A 16,929-nucleotide genomic window follows, 5' to 3' on the forward strand; every position below is an offset into this window, starting at 1 on the left:
CTGGCCGAGGAGACCCCCCCGGCGGCATTCGGGGCACCTCTGCCGCCAGCCCGCCCCGCTGCCCACCACCAAGGCTGCTCCCACGGGCCGCTGAGCCCGCACCGGTGGGAGCCGAGGAGGGGACCTGTGAGGGCATTTGGTCTGCTGACGAGGCAGAGTACTTTACACGCTTGTGATCTCCCAGGTTTTCAGCTAATGGTTTGTCATCTCGGTCCGAGGGATTCGAGTAATGACCCTTTCCTGCACTCTGACATGCCAGCCTCTGGTTTTGTAAACCCCAAGAGTGCAAGCAAAGCTGGCATCATCTGCAGACCCTCTACTTAACTTGGACGCTGCTTCTTTTCCATACTGGGAACAACCAGTATGGCTGTGGAAAGAGTAGGCACCTTGCTTCAGATTCTCCCCTGCCTTCTACCTTGCAGTCGCTGCCAGACATGGAAGAGCGACCGTTGGGCTGGCAGAAGAACCTGGATTTGCTCCTGTTCTGCACAAGTTGGAATGACTGCAAGCAATGAGGAAGCCAGAAACTAGGTACTCCTGGCCCTTCCGTTCAGGCCATTAGTCCAAACTGCTTTTAGCTCTTGTGCGTTTCAGCGTCACAATGTGCTGCCCAAAAACTCTAAAATCAGTTGGATACCATTGTGACGAACCAAATGCAGGCAGCGCGTCACAAGCCTGGGACGTGCCCCGTGGCGCCTGGGGGCGGGGCTTCGCTGGCGTGGTGGCCTTTGCAGCGCGAGCGCCCCCTACGTCAGTTTGTTGACTCGCCACCGGCGGCATCGCCATGGAGGAGGCGCTGCTGCCCTCCGCCGTCGGGGCCGGGAACTTCCCGGCCAAGCTGTGGTGGCTGGTGAACAGCCCGCGGTTCCGCTCCATCCGCTGGGACGCCAGCGGCGAGGCGGTGCTCATCGACCAGCAGCTCTTCGAGGCCGAGGTGCTGGGCGCCCGGCCGGCCGGCCGTGGGGCGGCGAGCAGAGCTGCTGGCATCTTCCAGACGAGGAACTTCAGCAGCTTCATCCGGCAGCTCAATCTCTATGGCTTCCGCAAGGTGCCGCCAGCACCGGCGGACAGTGTGCCGAGGCTGGAGCAAGGAGCAGGGGCTGGTGACGATGGCGGCAGCTGCGCCCGGCCCCTCCACCACTTCTCCAGCCCCTACTTTCGCCACGGCTTCCCCGAGCTCCTCATCCGCCTGAAGCGCCTGACGCGCACCAACAGGGCGAGGATGGCAGCCGGCCTGGAGGTGCCCAGCCACCCGCCCGGCCGTGGCCATGGGGTGCCCGGCTTGCTGCCGCGTGCAAGCCCACCGCTGCTGCCGTCGACGCTCGGCCAGGACCCCAGACCCGGTGAGCCGAGGCGGGCCCTGCGGGGCCGTGGTGGGGTGGAGAAGCGCTGGGTTCAGCACGGGCTGTGAAACTGGGCGCTCCCCTGAGGGAGGAGGGCTGCCTGTCCTTGCCGGTGGCCGCTCGGTTCACCCAGGGTAGGCAAACGCAGGTAGATCTGCTGCCAGTGAGCACGGGTAGCGTGGTTCATGTGTGATTCCGTCTGCCTGTCCACTACAGGACGGCCCCCGTGGTGCGCTACACCAAGAACACCCTCACCCCATCTCCGTGGGGCTGGCACAGCTCTGCCAGATGAACGTTCCTCCTCCTTGCGCTGAAGGACAGTCTGATTTTTCTTGCCTTAGACAACCTCTTTTGCAGATTTTTTATATGTGTCTTAAACAAACCTGGTTTACAGTGCAAGTGTTATATATTAGCCCAAATACCAGCCTGCTCTGCAGTACAGCCCGCTCCAGGGAGGCAAAAGCCCTGTGAAGGTGGAGCGGTGACCCTCCCTCAGAGCTAGGAGGTTGAAACGGTGTCCTCCCTTCAGAACCTTTAGTTGGGGTGATCAATAAAGGGGGGCTTCAGCTGGAATGGGTCCTCCTATTGCCCTTCATCGCCTGTGAAAACCCTTCCTTAACAGCCATTTTGCTTTATTTTGTACCCGCTGCAGGACTGGTGACCACAGCACAGCTGAGTCACCATTATGACGTCAGCGTCCATCCTGACTACTGTGTATGGACCTCGTCTCACAACCGAGGCACTTTACCATCAGTGAGTTTCCACCAGACCCCAGTGCCTTGCAGAACACGGCAGGGTTCTCCTGCGTTGCCTCCAGTGTGTGAGGCTTCCCCAGCTTTTCCTGCTAAAGGATCTGCCCTTCTGTGACCCCAACAGGCCTCTTCAACCAACGTCAACTACACCCTGCAGGCTGTTCCTTCCATCCTGCCGCTCCATCAGTGGTCCCGGTCCGTGGCCACGTCGTGTCCAAGTTACAGCAGCTACGCTTCTTCAGTGCCGTACTCTGCAGCCTACTGTCCAACAGGTACGAAAGAAATTTCTGCGCTTGCTTTTCAAGAAGATACTGAAAAGTGATACCTTTAAATGTTTTTCTACAATGCTCTTGTCATGTGTATATGCTTAAACCCCATGGGTTCTGGTAGCAGCTTTCTCCTGTGAAACCCCAGGGAGGTGTGAGGCCTCGTAAATGGGTTGTTCCGACCTGTTTGCCGTCTCCTGTTATACTGGTAACGTTTCCTTCTGATGAACGTGGGACTAAATGGGATTTTGTCAAGGGTTTCTCTGAGTGTGATTGCAGATTTTAAAGGTTACCTGTCCTGCAGAGAATACCTTTGCTTTTAAATTATCTCTGCGTGCCACCCAAAAATAGGGCCTGCAGAATACTGCCTCCTCTACAAAGTTACTTTTTAGATTAAAATCCCTGAATTTCCGTGTGAGTGTGTGTATGAACAGGTCGTCTCTTCCTACGTGGAGCCACTTTCTGCTTTTCTGTGTTGGGATGAGAAAGTCAAGCAGCCAAGTCAAAAAGGGGATATTAGCTACAAAAGACTGTGATTATGAAGTTTCTCTGTGTGTGTATCCATTGTACAGGTTATGTTTTTAATATATGTACACTTATGTTAGAATAAACATTTTTAAAGGCGAGGAAATCAGTCTTAAGATGACTTGGGAGGTAATAACACGTTTCTGTGCATGTACCGAACCGTTTAATCCAAGGGAGCGCTAGAACTGTGCATACCAACCCCAAGTTCTGGGAGTCTGCTAACTGTGCTTGAATCCTTGCAGCTGCCCTGCCGTCTTCCTCGCCCCCAGCCTACACTGCTCCTCTGACCGGCTGTGCTGGTGCTGCAGCTTCCCTGGGCACCCACTGCAGCTTCTGCCGGGTGAGTGCAGCGCACTGCGGTGGGGCGAGAGCGGAAGAGACTGAATGGACTGGGGGTTCGGGGGCTTGTGGAGTGAAGGGTGTCGGCTGGAAAACTGATCCTCTTGAGAAAGTGAGAGTAACGTGGTTTACAATTATCTGTTTCAAAGAGCGGCTGAGCGTTAAACGAGTAGTTCTGTAATTCAAGTTAGCAGCGTAGTGGGATTTTTGTGGGCTTTTTTTTTTCCGTTTTTCCTTTTTTTTTTTTTAAGCCAGCAGCCCTGCTGTTTGATTGTTGCTCTTAGCATTTTTATTGAACTGTGAGTATTTCCTCGTGGAACTGAAGCAAGAAGAAAAACTTTCCTGAGCTTCAAAGCAGTCCTAAGTCGTTTGCTTTTATGTCTCAGAAGAATGATGATCAGCCGTGTTATTGGAGAATGGAATTGAACCTGAACGACTTCTGAATGATTGCCCAAGCACTCAAGCCACCCTGTTTTAGTCCTAGAAGTCCTCAAAAAGGGGTGGTTGTGCTTTACCTCCTGAGCACACTATGCTAATCTTCTACGTGGAATGCTCAGCTTCCCTGTCAGCACTTTTGCTACATTAGACCGTTTTTCCTCTGGAGCTCCAATGAGCAGCAAACTATTAGTGTTTTGAGTCCTGACTTCTTGCTCTTCTACCGCTTCCTTGCAGCCTCCCTCCCATCCTTGTCTCTCGTATCTTTTCTAGATAAACTAGAAGGATTTGAGTTGTATCTTTGTGGGGGCACTTTCTCCTCTTGGAAGTGCGTACGAGATCCTACAGTGCACCCAAGAAGATGATCTGTGTTGTAACAGCTTCGAGCTGAGGTCCTCTGAGAAGAGGCAGAAGTTGTTGCAGTGTGGGTGGGTGGGTTGGTCGGTCTGGTTTTGGCAGGGATGATCTCCTCCCTGGACTGTTGACTTGGTAACCCAGCTCTTACTTGAAGTCCTGGCTACTTCAGACAGGAAACAAGCAGTGCAACCAAAGTGAAACACTGGTTAGGATCTTAAAAAATACAACTGAAAGCCTTACCGAGCCAACCCCCATCCTGTCCCTGCGATTGTTTGATACCCGCGTTCGCTGGATTTTGTTTCTCCCAGATCCCACCAGGGCAGTTCCCTTATGCAGCGGACCTTCTGCCCTCTGACTGGCCATATGACCCAGAGGATGAAAACAAGAATTCAGCAGACGATTTTGAAGGGATTCCCGTGATTCGGCTTGATGAGCTGTGTCCATCATCCCAAGCTGAAACGGCGCCCAAGGAAGCCGCAGAGAGCCAGTCTGGCAGCGGAACCCCGCTGCTGCTTGAGACCGAGAGCTGGGACGACGTTTACTCCAGTGAGGACTCTCTCGGTCAAGAATTTTCGGACACATCAAGTGCCACCCACGACAGTGTGTCCACTGAAAGTGCTGCTGGTGACGTGGCACAAGAAGCTGTGACCCCCCAGGAAGCCTGTGAAGAACTGAGAGAACAACCAGCTCAGTCCTCCGTCGTGGTTGCTCAGGAGGGACCGTGCAGTCCAGAGCAGGTGAGGGGTGCAGGGAGGTACAACTCGCACATAGCACTTTGAAAAGGCTTTTTTTTTCCTTAGGAGAAGGAAACGTTGCAGGCTTTGAACAATCCCTTATCTTTGGGACATGGATTGGTAGGATATTTGCAGAGGAGATGAATGCTGTAGAGCAGGTGATGGTGAGAACATCTTTCTGTCTAGAGGTAAAGTCCCAAGTGCTTCACTTTGGGCCTTTGTTGCCACAGTGGAACAGAAACGTAACTTGGTGGTTTGACTTTTTCTTTTCCTTAAGCCTACGGATTTTTGCCAGATGGTCATGGAAACAGAGCAGTTCAGTAAATGGCTGCCTGCAAAATCCCTGGGGAGCAGCAGCAGAGGGCTCCACAAAGCAAGCGACAGGTTATGATTTAACGTCTCAACCACTGGATGGGGTGGGGTGGGACTCCCACCCAGAAGTGTGAGGCTCGCCCGTGTAGTTTTGCATCACCCAGCTCTGGCGAGTTGTTTGAGCTGGATGTGTCATCGCTCCACACGTGTTGGTAACAAGGAGCGCCCCTGGGTTTCTTGTAGCTTGTTTCTCAGAGCTGGTTTGGTAACTGAGGGCAAAGCTCAGCCGGTGAGGATGTTGTGCCCTCGCTTTGTACAGTGGTTTTCCGATTTCATCTTTTGCTTAATATGCCAGTTTGTGAGAGCTCGAGGTTCAATTTGGCAGCCGTAACTCCGAGTGAAAAGAACTTACACCATCTAGGCAGTGTTCAGCCCTTGTTAGGTGTCCTTTTGGAGTGGAGGAGAATCGTTATTTTGTCCCTAAAGTGATTACAAGAAAATAGGGGGTGGTCTTTGGGTTTATTCCTTTTTTTTCTTTGGTTGGTTTTCAGGAGAATACTAGTGTGAAATGTGAATCCAGTACTCCAGGGGCAGAGGAGAGACAATTCACTTCAGGAACTGCCCCTGCAAACGCATCCGTGGAAGAGACAGATTCACCTGTAAAACCTCGGTGCAGGAAAAGACGACACAGTTCGGACGAGGATTGTCCTGGTAAGGAGAGCTTTGACTTTTCTTTTTTTTTGAGAGACTGGAGACAGCTACTCTGAAACCAACTATTGCAGAAAGGGGAGGTCAGAATAGTTTAGTTCTTGTGTGCAGTGCAAGTACTTCACTGGGCCTTCAGTTAAAATACCGTACTTGCGCAGTCTCTTAGTGTACTCTGCCACACGCTTCCGCAGATGGGCTTATGCTAATTACTCTTAGGTAGAAAAGGGTATAAATTCTATCAGTAAATAAACCCTGAAGTTATTGAACTCTCAGCGGCATCTTATACACTGTTTTATTGCCGTACACGGGATCATGCGTTCTGCCAAAAGGACGCGGACGCCTTGTCTTGTAGCCGAGACTTTCTCAGGACTTGCTTATCTTGCAGCTGCAGCTCTTCTTGCTTCTGTCTGTTCTCTCACGGGCAGACTGGAATCCTCGCAAGGTCGAAGCTGTCCTGTTCAGGGGCCTCAGTCCAGCTGAGAACCCCCCCCATCTCCCACGGGGACAAGGACTAACATTTACTGCGTGTTCCCTTTTCTCGCCAGCCCCGCTGGAAGAGGCAGCCTGCAAGCAGGGGCGCTTTGTGGAGGAAGAAACAAGAGAGTGAGAAGCGGGTGACAACTACGTGAAAACGTGCAGCAGCTGCCGCCTGGCTTCCTTGTCAGCCTCCAGCCGCGGTGCTTCGCACACCACGAGGACTTTGGATCGTTTCAACGCTTTCTGTTTAAAAAATAAAAACACCAAAAAACCTCTTAATTTTGGAATTTTGTATTAACTTGGTAGGATATTAGCTGCTCTCTTTTAATGGGGAGTTCTTCTGTTTTCCTCGTTTTCATTCGGTTCCGGCGGTCTCTGTAATGATATTTGTTATTTTAGTTGAATCAGGCCGTCAGAGTAACTTTTAAAACTTTTAAAATGTGTTTGCCTTCGTGTTCATAGTAGATCGTGGGTCTGTAATAGCTCTGGGTTTGTGTGGGTGGGAATCTACCGTTTGAAGGATGGGGGGGCACATTCTCTATTTGTGGGGTTGGGGAAATGTAGTAGGGTGGCACCACTGCAATAAATGGAGTTTTTAAACTGAAAAGAGCGTTGCAGCCTGATTTTCTCCTCTTTGTTTTCGGTTACAAAGGGTAGGAGTCACGGTTGAAAAGGACCGCTTTGTGTTTTGGGAGTTCTTGCTGACGCTTTTACCCACTACCACAACAACATTAATCATAATAATAATAATATCAATTCGATATTCATGGAGTTGGTACCGATACCAAGAGCCATCCCCCGTGGGCAGGTCTGAGGAGGGTGGAGAAGTTCTCCATCGGCGCCGCTGGCTGAGTTCTGCGGCCCCAATGCCCGGGACCCGCCGGGTGGCCCGTGGTGTCACAACGGCCCCTCGCCAGCCCGTCGCTCTCCTGAGCCCCCCCTTTCCAGCAGCGCCCGGGGAAGAGCGGCAGCGAGCGGCCGGGGGTTCCCACGCGTCGTGGTCGCTAGAATTTCCGAGCCGCCCGCGGGCGGCCCTGCTCCATCGCCCACCTGTTGCCCGCGGTCACAGGCCTGCCCTGCGGCACCCCTCGCCTCCCGGGGCTGGCCGAGGAGACCCCCCCGGCGGCATTCGGGGCACCTCTGCCGCCAGCCCGCCCCGCTGCCCACCACCAAGGCTGCTCCCACGGGCCGCTGAGCCCGCACCGGTGGGAGCCGAGGAGGGGACCTGTGAGGGCATTTGGTCTGCTGACGAGGCAGAGTACTTTACACGCTTGTGATCTCCCAGGTTTTCAGCTAATGGTTTGTCATCTCGGTCCGAGGGATTCGAGTAATGACCCTTTCCTGCACTCTGACATGCCAGCCTCTGGTTTTGTAAACCCCAAGAGTGCAAGCAAAGCTGGCATCATCTGCAGACCCTCTACTTAACTTGGACGCTGCTTCTTTTCCATACTGGGAACAACCAGTATGGCTGTGGGAAGAGTAGGCACCTTGCTTCAGATTCTCCCCTGCCTTCTACCTTGCAGTCGCTGCCAGACATGGAAGAGCGACCGTTGGGCTGGCAGAAGAACCTGGATTTGCTCCTGTTCTGCACAAGTTGGAATGACTGCAAGCAATGAGGAAGCCAGAAACTAGGTACTCCTGGCCCTTCCGTTCAGGCCATTAGTCCAAACTGCTTTTAGCTCTTGTGCGTTTCAGCGTCACAATGTGCTGCCCAAAAACTCTAAAATCAGTTGGATACCATTGTGACGAACCAAATGCAGGCAGCGCGTCACAAGCCTGGGACGTGCCCCGTGGCGCCTGGGGGCGGGGCTTCGCTGGCGTGGTGGCCTTTGCAGCGCGAGCGCCCCCTACGTCAGTTTGTTGACTCGCCACCGGCGGCATCGCCATGGAGGAGGCGCCGCTGCCCTCCGCCGTCGGGGCCGGGAACTTCCCGGCCAAGCTGTGGTGGCTGGTGAACAGCCCGCGGTTCCGCTCCATCCGCTGGGACGCCAGCGGCGAGGCGGTGCTCATCGACCAGCAGCTCTTCGAGGCCGAGGTGCTGGGCGCCCGGCCGGCCGGCCGTGGGGCGGCGAGCAGAGCTGCTGGCATCTTCCAGACGAGGAACTTCAGCAGCTTCATCCGGCAGCTCAATCTCTATGGCTTCCGCAAGGTGCCGCCAGTACCGGCGGACAGTGTGCCGAGGCTGGAGCAAGGAGCAGGGGCTGGTGACGATGGCGGCAGCTGCGCCCGGCCCCTCCACCACTTCTCCAGCCCCTACTTTCGCCGCGGCTTCCCCGAGCTCCTCATCCGCCTGAAGCGCCTGACGCGCACCAACAGGGCGAGGATGGCAGCCGGCCTGGAGGTGCCCAGCCACCCGCCCGGCCGTGGCCATGGGGTGCCCGGCTTGCCGCCGCGTGCAAGCCCACCGCTGCTGCCGTCGACGCTCGGCCAGGACCCCAGACCCGGTGAGCCGAGGCGGGCCCTGCGGGGCCGTGGTGGGGTGGAGAAGCGCTGGGTTCAGCACGGGCTGTGAAACTGGGCGCTCCCCTGAGGGAGGAGGGCTGCCTGTCCTTGCCGGTGGCCGCTCGGTTCACCCAGGGTAGGCAAACGCAGGTAGATCTGCTGCCAGTGAGCACGGGTAGCGTGGTTCATGTGTGATTCCGTCTGCCTGTCCACTACAGGACGGCCCCCGTGGTGCGCTACACCAAGAACACCCTCACCCCATCTCCGTGGGGCTGGCACAGCTCTGCCAGATGAACGTTCCTCCTCCTTGCGCTGAAGGACAGTCTGATTTTTCTTGCCTTAGACAACCTCTTTTGCAGATTTTTTATATGTGTCTTAAACAAACCTGGTTTACAGTGCAAGTGTTATATATTAGCCCAAATACCAGCCTGCTCTGCAGTACAGCCCGCTCCAGGGAGGCAAAAGCCCTGTGAAGGTGGAGCGGTGACCCTCCCTCAGAGCTAGGAGGTTGAAACGGTGTCCTCCCTTCAGAACCTTTAGTTGGGGTGATCAATAAAGGGGGGCTTCAGCTGGAATGGGTCCTCCTATTGCCCTTCATCGCCTGTGAAAACCCTTCCTTAACAGCCATTTTGCTTTATTTTGTACCCGCTGCAGGACTGGTGACCACAGCACAGCTGAGTCACCATTATGACGTCAGCGTCCATCCTGACTACTGTGTATGGACCTCGTCTCACAACCGAGGCACTTTACCATCAGTGAGTTTCCACCAGACCCCAGTGCCTTGCAGAACACGGCAGGGTTCTCCTGCGTTGCCTCCAGTGTGTGAGGCTTCCCCAGCTTTTCCTGCTAAAGGATCTGCCCTTCTGTGACCCCAACAGGCCTCTTCAACCAACGTCAACTACACCCTGCAGGCTGTTCCTTCCATCCTGCCGCTCCATCAGTGGTCCCGGTCCGTGGCCACGTCGTGTCCAAGTTACAGCAGCTACGCTTCTTCAGTGCCGTACTCTGCAGCCTACTGTCCAACAGGTACGAAAGAAATTTCTGCGCTTGCTTTTCAAGAAGATACTGAAAAGTGATACCTTTAAATGTTTTTCTACAATGCTCTTGTCATGTGTATATGCTTAAACCCCATGGGTTCTGGTAGCAGCTTTCTCCTGTGAAACCCCAGGGAGGTGTGAGGCCTCGTAAATGGGTTGTTCCGACCTGTTTGCCGTCTCCTGTTATACTGGTAACGTTTCCTTCTGATGAACGTGGGACTAAATGGGATTTTGTCAAGGGTTTCTCTGAGTGTGATTGCAGATTTTAAAGGTTACCTGTCCTGCAGAGAATACCTTTGCTTTTAAATTATCTCTGCGTGCCACCCAAAAATAGGGCCTGCAGAATACTGCCTCCTCTACAAAGTTACTTTTTAGATTAAAATCCCTGAATTTCCGTGTGAGTGTGTGTATGAACAGGTCGTCTCTTCCTACGTGGAGCCACTTTCTGCTTTTCTGTGTTGGGATGAGAAAGTCAAGCAGCCAAGTCAAAAAGGGGATATTAGCTACAAAAGACTGTGATTATGAAGTTTCTCTGTGTGTGTATCCATTGTACAGGTTATGTTTTTAATATATGTACACTTATGTTAGAATAAACATTTTTAAAGGCGAGGAAATCAGTCTTAAGATGACTTGGGAGGTAATAACACGTTTCTGTGCATGTACCGAACCGTTTAATCCAAGGGAGCGCTAGAACTGTGCATACCAACCCCAAGTTCTGGGAGTCTGCTAACTGTGCTTGAATCCTTGCAGCTGCCCTGCCGTCTTCCTCGCCCCCAGCCTACACTGCTCCTCTGACCGGCTGTGCTGGTGCTGCACCTTCCCTGGGCACCCACTGCAGCTTCTGCCGGGTGAGTGAAGCGCACTGCGGTGGGGCGAGAGCGGAAGAGACTGAATGGACTGGGGGTTCGGGGGCTTGTGGAGTGAAGGGTGTCGGCTGGAAAACTGATCCTCTTGAGAAAGTGAGAGTAACGTGGTTTACAGTTATCTGTTTCAAAGAGCGGCTGAGCGTTAAACGAGTAGTTCTGTAATTCAAGTTAGCAGCGTAGTGGGATTTTTGTGGGCTTTTTTTTTTCCGTTTTTCCTTTTTTTTTTTTTAAGCCAGCAGCCCTGCTGTTTGATTGTTGCTCTTAGCATTTTTATTGAACTGTGAGTATTTCCTCGTGGAACTGAAGCAAGAAGAAAAACTTTCCTGAGCTTCAAAGCAGTCCTAAGTCGTTTGCTTTTATGTCTCAGAAGAATGATTATCAGCCGTGTTATTGGAGAATGGAATTGAACCTGAACGACTTCTGAATGATTGCCCAAGCACTCAAGCCACCCTGTTTTAGTCCTAGAAGTCCTCAAAAAGGGGTGGTTGTGCTTTACCTCCTGAGCACACTATGCTAATCTTCTACGTGGAATGCTCAGCTTCCCTGTCAGCACTTTTGCTACATTAGACCGTTTTTCCTCTGGAGCTCCAATGAGCAGCAAACTATTAGTGTTTTGAGTCCTGACTTCTTGCTCTTCTACCGCTTCCTTGCAGCCTCCCTCCCATCCTTGTCTCTCGTATCTTTTCTAGATAAACTAGAAGGATTTGAGTTGTATCTTTGTGGGGGCACTTTCTCCTCTTGGAAGTGCGTACGAGATCCTACAGTGCACCCAAGAAGATGATCTGTGTTGTAACCGGTTCGAGCTGAGGTCCTCTGAGAAGAGGCAGAAGTTGTTGCAGTGTGGGTGGGTGGGTTGGTCGGTCTGGTTTTGGCAGGGATGATCTCCTCCCTGGACTGGTGACTTGGTAACCCAGCTCTTACTTGAAGTCCTGGCTACTTCAGACAGGAAACAAGCAGTGCAACCAAAGTGAAACACTGGTTAGGATCTTAAAAAATACAACTGAAAGCCTTACCGAGCCAACCCCCATCCTGTCCCTGCGATTGTTTGATACCCGCGTTCGCTGGATTTTGTTTCTCCCAGATCCCACCAGGGCAGTTCCCTTATGCAGCGGACCTTCTGCCCTCTGACTGGCCATATGACCCAGAGGATGAAAACAAGAATTCAGCAGACGATTTTGAAGGGATTCCCGTGATTCGGCTTGATGAGCTGTGTCCATCATCCCAAGCTGAAACGGCGCCCAAGGAAGCCGCAGAGAGCCAGTCTGGCAGCGGAACCCCGCTGCTGCTTGAGACCGAGAGCTGGGACGACGTTTACTCCAGTGAGGACTCTCTCGGTCAAGAATTTTCGGACACATCAAGTGCCACCGACGACAGTGTGTCCACTGAAAGTGCTGCTGGTGACGTGGCACAAGAAGCTGTGACCCCCCAGGAAGCCTGTGAAGAACTGAGAGAACAACCAGCTCAGTCCTCCGTCGTGGTTGCTCAGGAGGGACCGTGCAGTCCAGAGCAGGTGAGGGGTGCAGGGAGGTACAACTCGCACATAGCACTTTGAAAAGGCTTTTTTTTTCCTTAGGAGAAGGAAACGTTGCAGGCTTTGAACAATCCCTTATCTTTGGGACATGGATTGGTAGGATATTTGCAGAGGAGATGAATGCTGTAGAGCAGGTGATGGTGAGAACATCTTTCTGTCTAGAGGTAAAGTCCCAAGTGCTTCACTTTGGGCCTTTGTTGCCGCAGTGGAACAGAAACGTAACTTGGTGGTTTGGCTTTTTTTTTTTCTTAAGCCTATGGATTTTTGCCAGATGGTCATGGAAATAGAGCAGTTCAGTAAATGGCTGCCTGCAAAATCCCTGGGGAGCAGCAGCAGAGGGCTCCACAAAGCAAGCGACAGGTTATGATTTAACGTCTCAACCACTGGATGGGGTGGGGTGGGACTCCCACCCAGAAGTGTGAGGCTCGCCCGTGTAGTTTTGCATCACCCAGCTCTGGCGAGTTGTTTGAGCTGGATGTGTCATCGCTCCACACGTGTTGGTAACAAGGAGCGCCCCTGGGTTTCTTGTAGCTTGTTTCTCAGAGCTGGTTTGGTAACTGAGGGCAAAGCTCAGCCGGTGAGGATGTTGTGCCCTCGCTTTGTACAGTGGTTTTCCGATTTCATCTTTTGCTTAATATGCCAGTTTGTGAGAGCTCGAGGTTCAATTTGGCAGCCGTAACTCCGAGTGAAAAGAACTTACACCATCTAGGCAGTGTTCAGCCCTTGTTAGGTGTCCTTTTGGAGTGGAGGAGAATCGTTATTTTGTCCCTAAAGTGATTACAAGAAAATAGGGGGTGGTCTTTGGGTTTATTCCTTTTTTTTCTTTGGTTGGTTTTCAGGAGAATACTAGTGTGAAATGTGAATCCAGTACTCCAGGGGCAGAGGAGAGACAATTCACTTCAGGAACTGCCCCTGCAAACGCATCCGTGGAAGAGACAGATTCACCTGTAAAACCTCGGTGCAGGAAAAGACGACACAGTTCGGACGAGGATTCTCCTGGTAAGGAGAGCTTTGACTTTTCTTTTTTTTTGAGAGACTGGAGACAGCTACTCTGAAACCAACTATTGCAGAAAGGGGAGGTCAGAATAGTTTAGTTCTTGTGTGCAGTGCAAGTACTTCACTGGGCCTTCAGTTAAAATACCGTACTTGCGCAGTCTCTTAGTGTACTCTGCCACACGCTTCCGCAGATGGGCTTATGCTAATTACTCTTAGGTAGAAAAGGGTATAAATTCTATCAGTAAATAAACCCTGAAGTTATTGAACTCTCAGCGGCATCTTATACACTGTTTTATTGCCGTACACGGGATCATGCGTTCTGCCAAAAGGACGCGGACGCCTTGTCTTGTAGCCGAGACTTTCTCAGGACTTGCTTATCTTGCAGCTGCAGCTCTTCTTGCTTCTGTCTGTTCTCTCACGGGCAGACTGGAATCCTCGCAAGGTCGAAGCTGTCCTGTTCAGGGGCCTCAGTCCAGCTGAGAACCCCCCCCATCTCCCACGGGGACAAGGACTAACATTTACTGCGTGTTCCCTTTTCTCGCCAGCCCCGCTGGAAGAGGCAGCCTGCAAGCAGGGGCGCTTTGTGGAGGAAGAAACAAGAGAGTGAGAAGCGGGTGACAACTACGTGAAAACGTGCAGCAGCTGCCGCCTGGCTTCCTTGTCAGCCTCCAGCCGCGGTGCTTCGCACACCACGAGGACTTTGGATCGTTTCAACGCTTTCTGTTTAAAAAATAAAAACACCAAAAAACCTCTTAATTTTGGAATTTTGTATTAACTTGGTAGGATATTAGCTGCTCTCTTTTAATGGGGAGTTCTTCTGTTTTCCTCGTTTTCATTCGGTTCCGGCGGTCTCTGTAATGATATTTGTTATTTTAGTTGAATCAGGCCGTCAGAGTAACTTTTAAAACTTTTAAAATGTGTTTGCCTTCGTGTTCATAGTAGATCGTGGGTCTGTAACAGCTCTGGGTTTGTGTGGGTGGGAATCTACCGTTTGAAGGATGGGGGGGCACATTCTCTATTTGTGGGGTTGGGGAAATGTAGTAGGGTGGCACCACTGCAATAAATGGAGTTTTTAAACTGAAAAGAGCGTTGCAGCCTGATTTTCTCCTCTTTGTTTTCGGTTACAAAGGGTAGGAGTCACGGTTGAAAAGGACCGCTTTGTGTTTTGGGAGTTCTTGCTGACGCTTTTACCCACTACCACAACAACATTAATCATAATAATAATAATATCAATTCGATATTCATGGAGTTGGTACCGATACCAAGAGCCATCCCCCGTGGGCAGGTCTGAGGAGGGTGGAGAAGTTCTCCATCGGCGCCGCTGGCTGAGTTCTGCGGCCCCAATGCCCGGGACCCGCCGGGTGGCCCGTGGTGTCACAACGGCCCCTCGCCAGCCCGTCGCTCTCCTGAGCCCCCCCTTTCCAGCAGCGCCCGGGGAAGAGCGGCAGCGAGCGGCCGGGGGTTCCCACGCGTCGTGGTCGCTAGAATTTCCGAGCCGCCCGCGGGCGGCCCTGCTCCATCGCCCACCTGTTGCCCGCGGTCACAGGCCTGCCCTGCGGCACCCCTCGCCTCCCGGGGCTGGCCGAGGAGACCCCCCCGGCGGCATTCGGGGCACCTCTGCCGCCAGCCCGCCCCGCTGCCCACCACCAAGGCTGCTCCCACGGGCCGCTGAGCCCGCACCGGTGGGAGCCGAGGAGGGGACCTGTGAGGGCATTTGGTCTGCTGACGAGGCAGAGTACTTTACACGCTTGTGATCTCCCAGGTTTTCAGCTAATGGTTTGTCATCTCGGTCCGAGGGATTCGAGTAATGACCCTTTCCTGCACTCTGACATGCCAGCCTCTGGTTTTGTAAACCCCAAGAGTGCAAGCAAAGCTGGCATCATCTGCAGACCCTCTACTTAACTTGGACGCTGCTTCTTTTCCATACTGGGAACAACCAGTATGGCTGTGGGAAGAGTAGGCACCTTGCTTCAGATTCTCCCCTGCCTTCTACCTTGCAGTCGCTGCCAGACATGGAAGAGCGACCGTTGGGCTGGCAGAAGAACCTGGATTTGCTCCTGTTCTGCACAAGTTGGAATGACTGCAAGCAATGAGGAAGCCAGAAACTAGGTACTCCTGGCCCTTCCGTTCAGGCCATTAGTCCAAACTGCTTTTAGCTCTTGTGCGTTTCAGCGTCACAATGTGCTGCCCAAAAACTCTAAAATCAGTTGGATACCATTGTGACGAACCAAATGCAGGCAGCGCGTCACAAGCCTGGGACGTGCCCCGTGGCGCCTGGGGGCGGGGCTTCGCTGGCGTGGTGGCCTTTGCAGCGCGAGCGCCCCCTACGTCAGTTTGTTGACTCGCCACCGGCGGCATCGCCATGGAGGAGGCGCCGCTGCCCTCCGCCGTCGGGGCCGGGAACTTCCCGGCCAAGCTGTGGTGGCTGGTGAACAGCCCGCGGTTCCGCTCCATCCGCTGGGACGCCAGCGGCGAGGCGGTGCTCATCGACCAGCAGCTCTTCGAGGCCGAGGTGCTGGGCGCCCGGCCGGCCGGCCGTGGGGCGGCGAGCAGAGCTGCTGGCATCTTCCAGACGAGGAACTTCAGCAGCTTCATCCGGCAGCTCAATCTCTATGGCTTCCGCAAGGTGCCGCCAGCACCGGCGGACAGTGTGCCGAGGCTGGAGCAAGGAGCAGGGGCTGGTGACGATGGCGGCAGCTGCGCCCGGCCCCTCCACCACTTCTCCAGCCCCTACTTTCGCCGCGGCTTCCCCGAGCTCCTCATCCGCCTGAAGCGCCTGACGCGCACCAACAGGGCGAGGATGGCAGCCGGCCTGGAGGTGCCCAGCCACCCGCCCGGCCGTGGCCATGGGGTGTCCGGCTTGCCGCCGCGTGCAAGCCCACCGCTGCTGCCGTCGACGCTCGGCCAGGACCCCAGACCCGGTGAGCCGAGGCGGGCCCTGCGGGGCCGTGGTGGGGTGGAGAAGCGCTGGGTTCAGCACGGGCTGTGAAACTGGGCGCTCCCCTGAGGGAGGAGGGCTGCCTGTCCTTGCCGGTGGCCGCTCGGTTCACCCAGGGTAGGCAAACGGGTGTTCTTCGCGCAGGTAGATCTGCTGCCAGTGAGCACGGGTAGCATGGTTCATGTGTGATTCCGTCTGCCTGTCCACTACAGGACGGTCCCCGTGGTGCGCTACACCAAGAACACCCTCACCCCATCTCCGTGGGGCTGGCACAGCTCTGCCAGATGAACGTTCCTCCTCCTTGCGCTGAAGGACAGTCTGATTTTTCTTGCCTTAGACAACCTCTTTTGCAGATTTTTTATATGTGTCTTAAACAAACCTGGTTTACAGTGCAAGTGTTATATATTAGCCCAAATACCAGCCTGCTCTGCAGTACAGCCTGCTCCAGGGAGGCAAAAGCCCTGTGAAGGTGGAGCGGTGACCCTCCCTCAGAGCTAGGAGGTTGAAACGGTGTCCTCCCTTCAGAACCTTTAGTTGGGGTGATCAATAAAGGGGGGCTTCAGCTGGAATGGGTCCTCCTATTGCCCTTCATCGCCTGTGAAAACCCTTCCTTAACACTCATTTTGCTTTATTTTGTACCCGCTGCAGGACTGGTGACCACAGCACAGCTGAGTCACCATTATGACGTCAGCGTCCATCCTGACTACTGTGTATGGACCTCGTCTCACAACCGAGGCACTTTACCATCAGTGAGTTTCCACCAGACCCCAGTGCCTTGCAGAACACGGCAGGGTTCTCCTGCGTTGCCTCCAGTGTGTGAGGCTTCCCCAGCTTTTCCTGCTAAAGGATCTGCCCTTCTGTGACCCCAACA

The 16,929-nt window shown here is 53.6% G+C and overlaps 1 protein-coding gene across 1 annotated transcript; it reads left to right on the top strand.

The window, feature by feature from the left end:
• Positions 1 to 784: 784 nt before the first annotated feature.
• LOC147414187 (heat shock factor protein 5-like) lies at positions 785 to 5,075 on the top strand. The gene is made up of 6 exons (XM_086475440.1): positions 785 to 934; positions 1,049 to 1,343; positions 2,011 to 2,096; positions 2,220 to 2,367; positions 4,336 to 4,563; positions 5,029 to 5,075. Exons 1-6 carry the CDS (start codon positions 785 to 787, stop codon positions 5,073 to 5,075), a joined length of 954 nt encoding a protein of 317 aa, XP_086331566.1.
• The last annotated feature ends 11,854 nt before the right edge of the window (positions 5,076 to 16,929 follow it).

The sequence above is a fragment of the Leptosomus discolor genome, chromosome 18, assembly GCF_034619465.1.
Source record: "Leptosomus discolor isolate bLepDis1 chromosome 18, bLepDis1.hap2, whole genome shotgun sequence".
In the NCBI taxonomy this organism is placed as follows: Eukaryota; Metazoa; Chordata; class Aves; order Leptosomiformes; family Leptosomidae; genus Leptosomus; species Leptosomus discolor.

Coding starts and splice junctions, on each gene's coding strand:
- LOC147414187 (XM_086475440.1), top strand. CDS start 785: ATGGAGGAGGCGCTGCTGCCCTCCGCCGTCGGGGCCGGGAACTTCCCG. Junction 2,097..2,219: donor ACCGAGGCACTTTACCATCA/GTGAGTTTCCAC, acceptor TGACCCCAACAG/GCCTCTTCAACCAACGTCAA. Junction 2,368..4,335: donor TGCAGCCTACTGTCCAACAG/GTACGAAAGAAA, acceptor AGATCCCACCAG/GGCAGTTCCCTTATGCAGCG.